Source organism: Ambystoma mexicanum, chromosome 2q (assembly GCF_040938575.1).
Source record: "Ambystoma mexicanum isolate Mex_15411 chromosome 2q, UKY_AmexF1_1, whole genome shotgun sequence".
Taxonomy (NCBI): Eukaryota; Metazoa; Chordata; class Amphibia; order Caudata; family Ambystomatidae; genus Ambystoma; species Ambystoma mexicanum.
In genome coordinates this window covers 367869760-367883401 of record NC_090924.1, presented here as the reverse complement: position 1 = coordinate 367883401, position 13642 = coordinate 367869760, and the positions used below count along the sequence as shown (strand labels likewise).

At 47.2% G+C, this 13642-nt stretch overlaps 1 protein-coding gene across 1 annotated transcript in view; it reads left to right on the top strand.

The window, feature by feature from the left end:
- GGA2 (golgi associated, gamma adaptin ear containing, ARF binding protein 2) overlaps positions 1 to 12200 on the top strand; it is a 336280-nt gene extending 324080 nt beyond the window's left edge. The window contains exons 16-17 of the mRNA XM_069647399.1: positions 9513 to 9623; positions 10691 to 12200. Of these exons, the coding sequence (XP_069503500.1) occupies positions 9513 to 9623; positions 10691 to 10801 (222 nt within the window). The 3' untranslated portion in view covers positions 10802 to 12200. The remainder of the gene's footprint in view (positions 1 to 9512; positions 9624 to 10690) is intronic.
- Positions 12201 to 13642: the final 1442 nt, after the last annotated feature.

The following is a 13642-nucleotide window of genomic DNA, read 5'->3' as shown; positions in this document are numbered from 1 at the left end:
CCATCTTTGCCAAGATACTGGGAGTGTCCCCCCCCCAGATAAAGTGGAGCTGGACCGTATACACAGAGTGTGCAGAGGGGGCAGAGGTGTAATGTCGAGACCTAGAGATGTCCTGGTGGCGTTTACCAGGTACGCCCAAAGGAAGCAGTCCTCCAAGAGGCAAGAAAGCAAGAGCCAATAATGTACAACGAGCATCACGTCGCACTGTTCCAGTATTTGTCAAGCAGCACTCTGATAAAGAGGCGTCAAATGGGTCTGGTTCTAAAGGCGCTCAATGCCAGCGGGATCAAATACAAATGGACCTTTCCTTTCGGACTGGTGTTCAAGTGGGAGGGGACCCAAAAGCAGATAACCACGCTGCAGGGAGGAGCGATTACTCTCCATTTGGACCTGGATGATGTCCCCACTGGAGCTGGGAACCAGCTCGCGACCGTTGGGCCAGGGCCAAAGCCTTGGGCCTGGACGACAGTGGGGGGAAAAGAGAAGGGGGATGAAGCGGAGTGGAAAACCGTCCAAGGAAAGCCCTGGGAAAACGGGAGGGAGTGCACAGGAGGAAACCTAAGCCAAAAAGCAATATAAGTTTGGTGGGCCGTTAAAGGATGTCATTGGCAGGGGGGGAGTAACTATCTACGAATCGGAAAGGGTGGGTATGTCCAGGGAGCGGAGGGAGAGGGAGGCGGGAAGGGCACGCCCTTCTAGATGGAGGGGTGAGGGGGTGGGTAGGGCGGGCACGTTCACGGGGGGAGAGAGGAGGGGAGGGAGGGGGTGCGGGGCAGAGGAGGCTTGATAAAAGGGCACGAACATGGGAAGTAGAGATCCACCCCAATGCGAGGGGGGACAGGAGGGTTCAAGAGGGTGCACTAAAATGTACTCGCTCAACGAGTATCGCTACAAGAAGAAGAAGGAGGGGGCCGAAAGGCAACTGGGAAGCACTGGCAGGTTAATCCACATTCAAGTGGCTAACACATAATGTGAGGGGACTGAACACCCCCCTTAAGCGGATAAAATTAGAGCAATTTATGAGGAAAGAGGGCCCAGATATTTTGGGACTACAGGAAACGCATCTCAGGCAAAAAGACCAGGGGCGCCTAAAACTACAGGGGTTTGGCCAGATCCTAAATGTGTCGGGAGCGGTAGCTCTAGCTATCAAAAACACAGTAGATTTCAGAGTCACGGAAACTATAAGGGATAAGGAGGGGAGGTATATTATAGCCAAGGGAACGCACCAAGACAGCTCATACACCCTGGCGGTGGTATATGTCCCAAATTCAGGCCAGGAGCAGTTTCTGAAGCGGGTGCTGGGAATATTGGAAGACAAGACATACGAGGCAAATAATCCTGCTGGGCGACCTTAGTATTGCATAGGAAAAGGGACGGGATAGGTCGGGGGACCCCACAAGAGGAGGCGGAGCTGTGATGTCAGCAGATCTTAAAGAAAGAATAGAGGGTGCAGGGCTGAAGGATGTATGGCGGGAACTGAAAGGAGACGAAGAAGGTTACACTTTTCTATCCGGGTCCAAGGATCTCAATCGAGGATCGACTATATTTGGGTCACATCGAGCCTGGTGGGCCGGATCCGAGAGGTAGTGACTGGCCCCATCGGTATTGCGGACCACAAAGTGGTATCCATGAGGATGACCCAAGGTCATCGGGAAAGAGGGGTGTGGACCTGGAAGTACCCAAGGCACCTTATTAGAGACCCAATAATTCGTCAAGAAATAGAAAAAAAGATCAAGGACTTCTTCGTGCTCAATAAAAGGGGGGACACAAGGGATGAGACGAGATGGGATGCTTTCAAAGCCCCCCGTTGAGGGGGGATTTAATAGCAGTAGCGGCCCAGAGGGAGAAGCAATTGAAAGCGCTGGAAACGCAGTTGGGGGAGGAAGTGGAGAAAGCGAGACAGAAGGCGGGGACAACCCTGACTAGGGCGTCCATAAGGGATCATCCATAAGGGATCATCTCAGAGCATTGGGGCAGGTAGAGGTCCTCCAAACTAAAAAGGCTGCTTAGCGTCTGCCAAAAATATTATGTTAAAGCGAACAAGGCAGATGCATTCCTTGCACGCCTACTGATGGGTGCCCAATCTAAGAACGCCATCACAGCCTTAAAAATTGACTTAGTGGAACAGGTTACACAGATAGAGTAGAGATGGGAGGCCCTAGTAGAATTTTACAAATCTCTCTACGCGTCGCAGGAGCCTCGGGCTAGCGCACAGGTAGAGTTCTTGGAAAGAGTGGAGTTGGGAAAGATCGGGAAGGAGGCACTGGAATCACTTAGTAGGGAGATTACAGAGGAGGAAGTGAGGAGGGTGATTTGCAGCTTACCACCGAACAAAGCACCAAGCCCAGATGGTTACACTGCAACCTTCTACAAAACCTTTGCAACTGAGCTAATCCCGCACCTGACACACCTCTTTAACACATTTAGGTCAACAGGGAAGATAACCCTGTCCATGGAGGAGTCCAGGCTAACCCTTATTTTGAAACCAAATAAGGACCCAGAAGAGAGGACGTCTTACAGGCCAATAGCATTGATTAATATCGATGCCAAGATATTCACGAAATTCTTGGCTAATAGGCTGGAGGGCTTTCTACCGGGTCTGATCCATCCGAACCAAGCGGGTTTTATAAGAGGCTGACAGACGGCAGACAAAATCAGAAAGCTAGCTCATTTGGTGGAAAAGGCACAAAGGATGGACACTCCTGCGGTCCTCCTAACTCTGGACGCAGGAAAAGCATTTGACCGCATGGAGTGGTCCTTCCTGTTCAGGACCATGCAGAAGATGGCCTCGGCAGGGAATTTTTACGAATGGTTCAGGCCAACTATCAGACACCAACTATGAGGATAGCAGTGAACGGGGCAATGTCTAGGTCTTTTGGACTGAGTAGGGGTACCAAGCAGGGCTGCCCTCTGTCCCCGATGCTCTATGCAATCTACCTGGAACCTCTCTTGCAAGCAATTAGGGAGGTGGAGGGGATACAGGGCATTCCATTTGGGGCGGAGGTCAAAAGGTGAGGCATTCGCCGACGATATGTTGCTCACACTGACGGAGCCAAGGGAGTCCATCCAGGCAAGCAGAGCTCTGCTGGAGGACTTTGGGGAAGCCTCTGGCCTGAAGATAAATGTGGGAAAATTGGAACTTCTGAATTTGACCCTAAAATCGGGGAGTAGGGATGCGTTGAGAGGGCAGCTACCACATTTGTATGGAGTCCGGGTGGCATCAGGTATCTAGGAGTAAAAATTACGCCAACCCTGGCAGGTTGGTACCCAGCTAACTACCCGCCATTACTAAAAGACATCAAGTGCGACTACCGTAGGTGGAGGGGCCTTCGCGTGTCGTGGCTGGGCAGGATGGCAGCGGTTAAAATGGTAACCTTGCCGCGTTTATTGTACCTCTTTCAGGCAATACCCCAAGCAGTCCCTGCAGGCTTCTTCAAAGAATTGGGAACCTTGACCAGAGATTTTTTGTGGGAAGGGAAGAAGGCGCAGGTTAGTAGACATTTGCTGATGGCACCCAGACGGGAGGGGGGATTAGCACTACCGAATTTTCAACAGTACTACGAAGCCACACAGCTAGAGGTCATTAGAGATTAGCTTAGGGAAGGGGAAGTTACACAAGATAAACAGTGGGTGAAAATGGACAGAGCAGTAGTGCATCGCAGTTTGGCGGAGGTATTATGGCTCCCGAAACAGCATAGACCCAAGCACCTATACGAGAGCACCATAACGAATTTGATGGCGGAGAACTGGGATAAACTGGTGGGAACTAAGGGGATCATGACTTTTCCTTCCCCCTTTACACCCTTGTTCAGCAACAGGGACTTCGCTCCTGGGCTGGAAGTGGGGGCATTTAGGCAGTGGCAGGAGGGGGGCTGTAAGTGGCTGGGTAATTTGTTTCGGGGTGTCAGGAATAAGGGTTGGCAGGGACTCAGGTGGCGCCAGAAACTTAACAGATAGGGAATGAGGCAAGAAAACTACATTTCCCAGCAGGACCTGGGAGGATTGAGTAGTCATCCGCCATACGCGGGTGTGGCCATCTGATCTTGATGAGCAACAGTCTATTAAGGCCACACGGCGCACGGCAGGTGTGGCTTATTTTGTGTGTGTGCGGAGCTTCATGTCGGTGGAACGAAGGAGCCTGAGGGACTCGCGGAATCAGCAGCGGCGGCGGGCGTGAGAGAGAAGAGGCTGCAGCTGCTACGTGCTTCCTCATACGGCGTCCGGGAGGGCTTCGGAGCCTCCCGGACTTAAGATAAGTGGAAATGCATAACTTTACAGGGCATGTTTCTTTACGCTCACAAACATTTGGTATTGCATGTGGACGGGGCTAGGTGCAGATAAAGACTTCATTACACTCCGCTACCCTACCTGTGCATCTTTTTTTTCATGTTCATTGTTTATCAGTGTTGCTTCATGCTAGCCCTTGAGGGCCCATGTGTCATGTCTTTCATAATGGGATTATTCCCAATTGTATGTTCCATACTGCTTGCTATGTGTAATGTTCATGTCAAAGTGTGAATATGGTACATGTATCAAGGTGTACTACAGAAGTATCAAGGTGTGCACAGAGTGTATGTTAGAGACAAGGGCAAGACCCATTGAGGAGGTTACTGGGTATTAGGTAGTGTGGGGTTTTTTCCCTGTTACGTCCCCCGTCCTATCCACACTAGGCTTTCCCTCATCCTCTATCCGTTGTCCCTAAAATTCCCCACCCTGTCCACAACCTCTCCCTAACCCTCTTCCCCCCACTGGCTGCCACGTGGTGTCCTGTTTACTGTACCAGGTACCTGTGTCAACCACGGTGGGAGGGTCGACTTCATTCGTCTTCTGTGGTTCGGGGGAGAGTGTCGACCTCTCTTCCCCTTTTGTGTATTTTGACACAGGGGGGAGAATTCTCTCATTTGAGGATTGCAAAAGGGAGTACGGGATAAAGGAGGGGGAAAGGCTCAGATATGCGCAATTACGACATTGGGTCTTGAACCCGGTGAACAAGCAGGCAGCATCGAAAGAGAAGACACGGTTTGAGAGATTCCTCCTGTCTAATGATGGGTCCAGGGGATTAATATCTAACCTATATATAATTCTGGATGAGGCAAACAGCAGGGACCAATGGCAGTATATGCAAAGGTGGAATCAGATCCTAGGGAGGGCCATAGAGCGTGAAGAGTGGCAGAGGTTATGGATGGAAATCCCCAGACTGGCTAAAGCAACCCAGCTACAGGAAATGTGGTACAAAATTTTGTTCTGGTGCATTATACACCAGCCCGTCTCCAGGAGATTTATCCCAGTGCTTCGGGGAGTTGCTGGAGGGGATGTGGGCTGGAGGGTACAGCGCAACACATCTGGTGGGACTGCCCGAAAATCAGGCATTTCTGGCAGGAAGTGAGGGAGGTTCAGGAGCAGGCGTTCGGGCCGGGGAACAGTAGACCACCAGTGAAGGTCCTCCTGGGACTCGGAGGGGGCACCACCCCGGGGGAGCCCAGCTCTCGGGGGGAAAGCAAAGGCGATCCTCATAATCGCAGCTATGACGGTAATAGCGCAGAGATGGAGGAGCGCAGAGGACCCCTCTTGCAGGACTTACTGCAGAAACTTTGGGACATAGTGGCACTTGAGTGGGCAACGTATGCAATGAACAATAATGTCCAATCTTTTGCAAGGGACTGGGAAGAAACTCTGACATTTCTTAAGGACGACTTTCGAGTTGGGTGGCGCCCTCAGCGCTTGCGTCTACTTAATTTACAGTAAACATCAGCGGCTGGTCCGTGGGAGTAATGGATCAAGGACAAAGCCAAGCTGCCACCGGGGCGGAGGCGGGTAGAGTTGGGAGATCCAATGTTCTTGCCACAAATCTACTCACTTTGGCGATTGGTCCATGGGGCAATGGATCAAGAACACTGTAAAGCTGCCTTCAAGCGGGGGAGGTGGGGAGTTGGGAAATGCAATTTTGTTGATGTAAATCTAATTAAAAAAAATAAGTTTGGACACCTATAGTTGATGCACAATGGTGGACTTATAAATTAGGAATTTGACAACTATAAATGCGATGTGTAATGGTTGTTTCATGTGTGTTTTTGAAAGATGTTTACACAAAAATGCTTTTTGCACACAAAAAAAACTTTCTAAAAAATGCTATTGTTGAAATATGAATTGTTGTATGTTGAGAAAATGTGTATGTTTTGAGATGATGTATTTACATGTTTTATGAAATTTCAATAGAATAAAATGATTTTTGAGTAAGAACACAGTCTCTGGCCCTCATCATGCTATCTTTGAAACACATTTATTGAGGTTTCATTCCATAGGGAATCACACTTGTTTAGCACACGATACTATATAAATCAGGCATCCCAGTCCTGTGTGGCGGCTGACAGGAGCAGACGGCTCCTGTTTGGAGAAGGCTGGAGAGGGACGGCTGCTACAGAGACTTTGCAGAAGATAGGAGCCTGCAGATTATTGCAGCGGCGAGCTGGCGAAGTGGCAGCAGGAGGAGGTGAGCTCCACAGAAGACAAGAAATGGGTGAGAGTTAAAGGGCAGAGAAAGGAGGGAAAGTGGGTGGAAGTTAAACCAGGAATGAAGTGGAAGGCGCTAGTAGGAACAGGGAAAAGGAGGGAGGAAGTAAAACCAGGAGTGTTGTACAAGGCGGTAGTGGGAACAGAGGAAAGGAGGGAGGAAATACAACCAACAATGGAGTGGAAGGAGGTGGCAAGAGCAGAGGGAAAGGAGGATGAACTAAAACCTGGAGTGGAGTTAAAGAAAGTAATAACATTAGAAGACTGGAGGGAGGAAGTAAGACCCAGAGTGGAGTGGAGTGGAAGGTGGCGACAGTAACAAAGGATTTGGAGGTGGTAAGTGACAAGCAGAATGAGGTCGAGGAGGTGGTTAGACTAGAGGGCAAGAACATTGTAAGATCAAAAGAAAAGGTAGAGACGGTGGGAACAGACAAAGGTGGTAGTAAGGCAACAGTGACGGATCAGCAGGAGAATGAGATAGGCAAGAGTGAGGAGACTGAGGACGATACGTCTTCAGACGAGGAGAGTGAAGAAGATTGGCCGGGGGTTGAGGAGGAATGTAAGAGAAAAAAGAAAGTACTACAGAAAACAGATAGGAACTTTATTAGGTATTAAAAGAGAGGCAATAAGCAGGAAACAGGTTAGTCAGCTAGAGGTAGGAGGCTTTGGAAGCCCAGGTGAGGCCCTATGAGGTCTAACGTGTGGGAGGAGGTTCCAGTGGCGGTGAGGAAGCCTAGTGATAGTTTGGAGACGAAGTGGGGAGAATAGAGTCAGGAAGGAAGGCTAGTAGGGATTGGTCCTTCTGGCTGACCCCAGCGACCTCTGTAAGAGAAACCTGAGCGCCCTGCAAGGACTGGCTTAGTCTTGAGTTACTGGACCCCAGAGAGCCCTCACTTCGGTTCAAAGGAGCAAAAGAGCTTGCTTCATCATGGATTCTGTATCACTAGGGAGGAGTGAGGAAACTCTTCTGGGACTTTGGAACAGTGAAGGCTGAGATTGGTAAAGCTGTAGTAAGAGAAATCTGTCGAGGAAGGTCATCCTATGTTTTATTATATGTTTTGGAGAGCATCCTGTTTAGATTTAAGTTGGTCCATCCCTGTATACCGTCCATAATAAAACATTTTGAACTTTGAGCACTTGCTCTGGCGTACCTCTTGGTCGCACTTGCTCCCAAATGTCCAATCTATGACATGTGCCACAATCGAACTTCCACATGAGATGCAGACTATGGACCTCATTACAAGTACGGCAGTGCGGTAAAAAATTGTAATATTGAGGTAACTCTGTTACGGCCGTATTACCGCACCACTGTACAATAATGTTGGTGGTGAAGTGGAGGATTGACCTCCAGCAAAAAGCTGGAAGTAAATCTGCCACTTAACTATTGAAAATCGGTGGAATTAAAACCTGCGGAATTACTGTTGGTTGCAATTCTGCCAAAATCCCGATGGAGTCCAATGGACTCCAATAAATGTGGACTAATAACACCAACCACCACTTGTAATCCGGTGGTAATTCTGACAAACCAAGTGGCGGTAACAGTAAATCTGTTTGGTGGTATTTCAGTGGATTTACTGCAGAAATACCACCAAACCTGTAATGAGGCCCTATATCTTTGTGTCCATTACATGTGGCCCATTATGCTTAAATGTCTTCTAGACGTTTCCTAATGCACCTTTTTACACATGTCCAAAAACACAGAGAGTACATGTCACATAGGTATATTTGTATAGCACCAGTTGGCATAGAGAGTCAAAAAGGAGCTTCAAGTACAAAGTCAAGTCTTGGCTGGTGACCCAAGATGTCTAAGACTGTTCACTTTACATTAACTCTGCATGTACATTACTGATTCCATTATCGCCCTTACCATGATCTAATACTTCAGTGCCTGCCTCCCTTATTTGCACTCTTCTATATTCTTGCATACTGCGTATCTTGACTGCCTAACTTTCACTCTTGCCTGTTGTAAATATTATTGTATACTGATTTATTGTACCTTTTTTTGTCCATACGTGGTAGTCGTCGGTATAAAGGTAACAAGGCTACAACCTGGAGCTAAGTGACTCTCAGAAATTCAGACCCACAGAGTTTCTCTGCACGCCTCAAGCAACAAATTCCATAGTATCCCCATGTACCTCTTCTCAGAACTTAATCCCACAGGGAACCTCCCCACCTCCTATCCCACAGGTAACCAGCAAGAAAGCACAACGTGACAGTGCGCTTCTCGTGAATATGAGTGTAAGTGAAAGCTCACAGTATAAAATCCCATATGGTTCGCATTAGCTCACATTACACTGAGGACACTTAAATGAGTTATTGTGAGGTAGGCAATAAGTCATTCAATATTGTATTGCAGTCATTAAAGCTCTCACTACTAAAGCAGGAAAAACATTGTATGCATCTCAAAGTAGAAATACATTACAAACGATTTTTTGAAATGCACTTAAAGCCTGCACTGTCCAAATTGAGTAAAAACGTGCTCTCTAGCTCAGTTGACTAGTAACAACACTCCCTATTAGCACCATGAAATAGTTATCTTAATGCTATACACGACCTAAATGGCTGATATAATGTAAGTGCCCTGCCGTTCCCCCGCCCAGCAGCGTTTTCGAAAACACTACCATGCTCGACTCTAGGCATGGCTTGAGCAGCTCCTTCAGCTATCCAGAAAATACACAAGCAGGACTCCCTGTACTGTCTCTGAATGACGCTAAGATACTGCCATGCACCCTTCAATCATTGATCTCTAAGTAGCCATGCACCTCTCTGACAGTGCCCTCCGCTATCCCTCACACACTTCTACAACTGCATTTGCTTTGAGTACCCTCTGTACATCATCTGCCATGAACCCTTAATAGTCTCTGGAGCTCACAGTTGATGCCCTCCAGATATAACCTTCCCGCCTCTTGAGAAACCGACTGACCTTCCTCAGGAGTCACTCTTCAGAATCCCACCCAGTGAGTACTTTGCTGTTCATGAGCACCCTCTTTCTTTCTTTGCAGGCAATGCGTGTGAAGCTGCAGCCTGCGTCTGGATCTGAGCTGCCCTCATTCAATCCTTTGCTCCCGCCTGAAGTCATATCCCAAGTTCTGCTTCTTCTCAAGCCTCACAAGGTTGGTGCTCTTTTCTGAGAGTAAACCCATGCCATCAGCTACAGCAAAAGCACCACAGCTCAACAATTGCAATGCTGCATGCCAAAGGTGATGTTAATGGGCAAGAGACTACAATTGGTTTCATGCAGGTGACCTATCTCAGGGATCAAATGTTTGCCAGGGCTACCGATGTTAAAAAGAAAGGTTATTCTATATGCATTGGATACATTCATACACATTAAATAGATCCAGAAGAATCAGTTCTTAGACTGCTGACGTATACATCAGTGTACACAGATGTTAGATGCTCAGATCTTAAACAGTAGAGATGTTCCTGTGGTAAACCTGATCTTGAAAGTTGTGCCTATGAGATATCCCTTGGATTGCAGTTTGAAGATTACGACATCAGTGTTATTGCCCAGGTTACACAAATGCCATAGTTTAAAGCCCAAGCATCATAATCAGCACCGTTAGATAAGAGAGCCAATACACTTGCTACTCAGCCATTATTTGATCATCCCTTCTCTCCTTCAAATGTCAATGTAATCACTCACAATGAACTGGCCTTACGTTATGTGTTCCCTTTGAGAGGCATCCCTTGGGTTACATATATCTTAGTCGGGCCTCAAGCAGCAAACATCCTGTCAGGTTCTTTTGAGTTTTCAGGCTTTGATAGCGGAGCTGGCCTTTGACTATATAGTTCTAGTAGCGTTCAAGTTGCACAAGTCTCACAGGCTACGGCCTAAGAGAGCAGGAGTAACCTTTGAGGTAATGTGGCCTTTGCAGGCTTCGGACACAGACAACACTGCTATCTCTCATACAGATTTCTTTCAACAGATCATCTTGATCACCTTCAGCCATTGCTGTTTTTTATACCAAAAAAAGCCACAAATTGTAGTCCATTACGTTAAATGGAGAAAAAACAATCTCCTGGTCTCAGAAAACAAAGTTCTGCTGATTGAAAAGCCTGGATTGGCTGAAGTTGTTATAGGTGATATGTGACCACGGTGCGTGTATGGAGGGATAGAGTGCTTGTCAGGTGTTAATAAATTAAAATTAATCTGTTTTATATCTCACTTTCCTCCTAGGACTGCGTACGTCTGCGGTACAAGTTAACTTTCAATCAGGCTGGAAAGGATTTCATTGAGGTGGGGGAGATCCACGGCTCCCAGGATGACACAGTGTGGATGAAAATCTGATGAGATTTTGGTTCTGTTGTGAGAACTTAGTCAATTTGAATTCTGAGGCCCTGAACAAATCGGCCTGATTTAAATACCGTGGCCTTGGGCTAGATGAGCTAGGTTTGCAAACTAAGGCCCCGAGAGATGGGCCGGACTAAAATCCTTCAGCTTTCGAAAGATTGTTGAAGATTGTCTTCAATTGCATACTGAGACAATGGAACATCGGCCTGACCTCTTCAGTTGACACGCCTTATTTGAATCCTATTTGAATCCTGGTGCCTTCAGCGAATGGGCATGAGACTGAGACCGTCAGGAGAAAGGTACAATTTGGATACTGATGCTTTCAAGAGCTGGTCCTAATGCTGAGGTTATCAGACGTGTCCTTCACACAACCCCTTTTCGAAGACGAGACTGAATTGAAGAAGGGTGAGCAGGAACGCTCCACCTGAGGTCAAACAATGCTGCTGGATGCTGGTAAACACCTTTGGAAACAGGGTGGACAGCTTGCTGGAAAGACTTAATAATCAGAGGCAGGGGCATGGAGTGGGTGGAAGTGACACCAGCATGCCTGTGAGAGAAAAGTTGTATTATATGCTACAGTAGAATTTTGACACAAGACAGTGAAGTGTGGAGCCCCGCAATGCTGGAGAGTAATAATGACCGCCAGCGGGGAAAGGATTTCCTCCCAGCTTTCTGGTGAGAAATAATGACCTCAGGAAAGGATGCTGGCCAAGGCATGCCAGTGAGAGATCAATTTATGACACAGGGGCTGGCAGTCCAGTCAGGAGCATAATAATCTTAGAGATATGGGATGGCTAATAACAGTATGCTAGACCATACTGATTGGAGGTGTGGGGTGTTCTGGCCCCTAAAGATAACGAGCTGTGCCCGATGCTTCCGTCGGGAATTGTCATCCCTCATTTTCCCTTGAGGGGGTGGGGAGGCGGCGCTATTTTTAAATTGTGTGTTTCTTATGTAATAAAGTAATGTTTGGCTTATATTCTCAGCCAGCTTAGCAGCTGTAGTCAGAACTCCACAGCCAGACCGGGATACAAATGAGAGGGTTCTGAGAACGTAGCACATTGCTTGACTGCAGGGCGCTGCGTGGATTACATTCAAGTGGTGAAACCCAAGCGTACATTAGAAAATGAAATCAAAGTTCGCCATTTTGTGAGTTATGCTCCGCGAACCTCATCCTTATGAATGTACCGAATTTCTGCAGCACGTCTAGGAAGGGATGGACTGTACTTTTAAAACCACCTATACTTTGAACCAATATTGGCAAAAACGTCGTACAATTCCCAAGAAACGAAAGTCTATTCTTTGCAGTGTAACACGTTTCACATGGTCAAAAGTCTGTTATAAAACTGTATTTTAGCCTCAACTGAATAATAAAACTATTTTGGTAAGATACACAGCAGAGAAGGCACCTAAAGCCATTTTATTTACATGTTGCAATACACAATTTCCAAATAGAAAAACTAAATATGTTTCAGCAGAGCCTGGAGAATGTTATACATGACTGAAGTTATCTTTAACTTTGCTAGTTATTTAACGCGCTGTGCCTCAACCTTGCTCAGCACCTGTGTGTGAGACGAGGGTCAAACCAATCCACTCCTGTTTGAGGTACGGGGATAACTCACTAGAGGGAAATAACACAGAGTGTTTCTCTTTCTATCATCTAATAGTAATACCTAGCTGTATAATGAAGAGTGTTTTACAAATTGCCCAGAAGGAGGTTCTTTAAAAACATGCAGTGTTCTGGGCCATTTAGAACACTGTGCCTCCCCATTGTGAGTTTGATGGTGACGGTAAAGTTAGGCATATTTCAGATACCGCCAGATTTTAAATCCTGTCAGGTTATGGGGTTGGACGGAGGTACATCGCATGTATGATGTTCTTTTGTGTAAGGGAAGTTGTTCCACAGTCCTCTGATGAAGGGTGTGCATCATGTTAGTCCCAACTCTCACAATTGGTTGCATGGCTGAGCAGTAAGGTTTTACTGCTAGGAGGAGAATGGGCTGGTATCAAATCACTATTAGGCCCAACACTTACACAAAAAAATACACCACATATAATAAATATACTGTACAAACATTGTATTTATTATGTATGTATTTATTTAAATTTTCGTAAAGCGCCACTCATCCATAGGTCTCAGGGCGCCCATCCAAACACACACTAACAACGAGAATCAGGAGAAGAAAAGAAGAAGCATGGTTCAATTAAGGTGCAAGTTTGAAGAGGTGGGTCTTGGTCCTTTTCTTGAAGTCCGTCACAGATGTTATCTTTCTCAGGTCGGGCGGGGGAGGGGGGGTGTTCCAAGCCAGGGGGACCGGGACATTGAACGTGGTGCCACCAAAACCTTTACATTTGAATTTCAATTGTTGGAGGCTCGCCTGGTCGGCGGACCTGAGTGAGTGGCATGGTTGGTAGACCTTTGTGCGCTCAATGAGATAAGGAGGGGCCTGGAGATTATGACATTTATGACTCATCATTTGGGCCTTTTGAGTCACACAATGTTTCACCGGAAGCCAGTGGATCTCCCTCCTCGGGTTGGTTATCTGAACTTGTCTGGCAAGCCCGTTGGTGGCAAACACTTCCCCATTTTGAATCATTTGTAGTGCAGTAAAGTTCGCCTGCGGGGTGCCCAGGAACAAGCTGTTACAATAGTCCAGGCGCGAGTTAACCATTGCTGATGCTAGAAGGGAAATGGTTGTAGGTGACAAGAAAGGGCGAATGTGGCCGAGGAGTTTATTGATGTAGCCACAGGACACCTGGAGAAGGGCAACCTGAGGTTTCATGGTAAGTTCAGCATCGAACATGACCCTGAGGGTCTTTATGCTTATCATAGAGCCA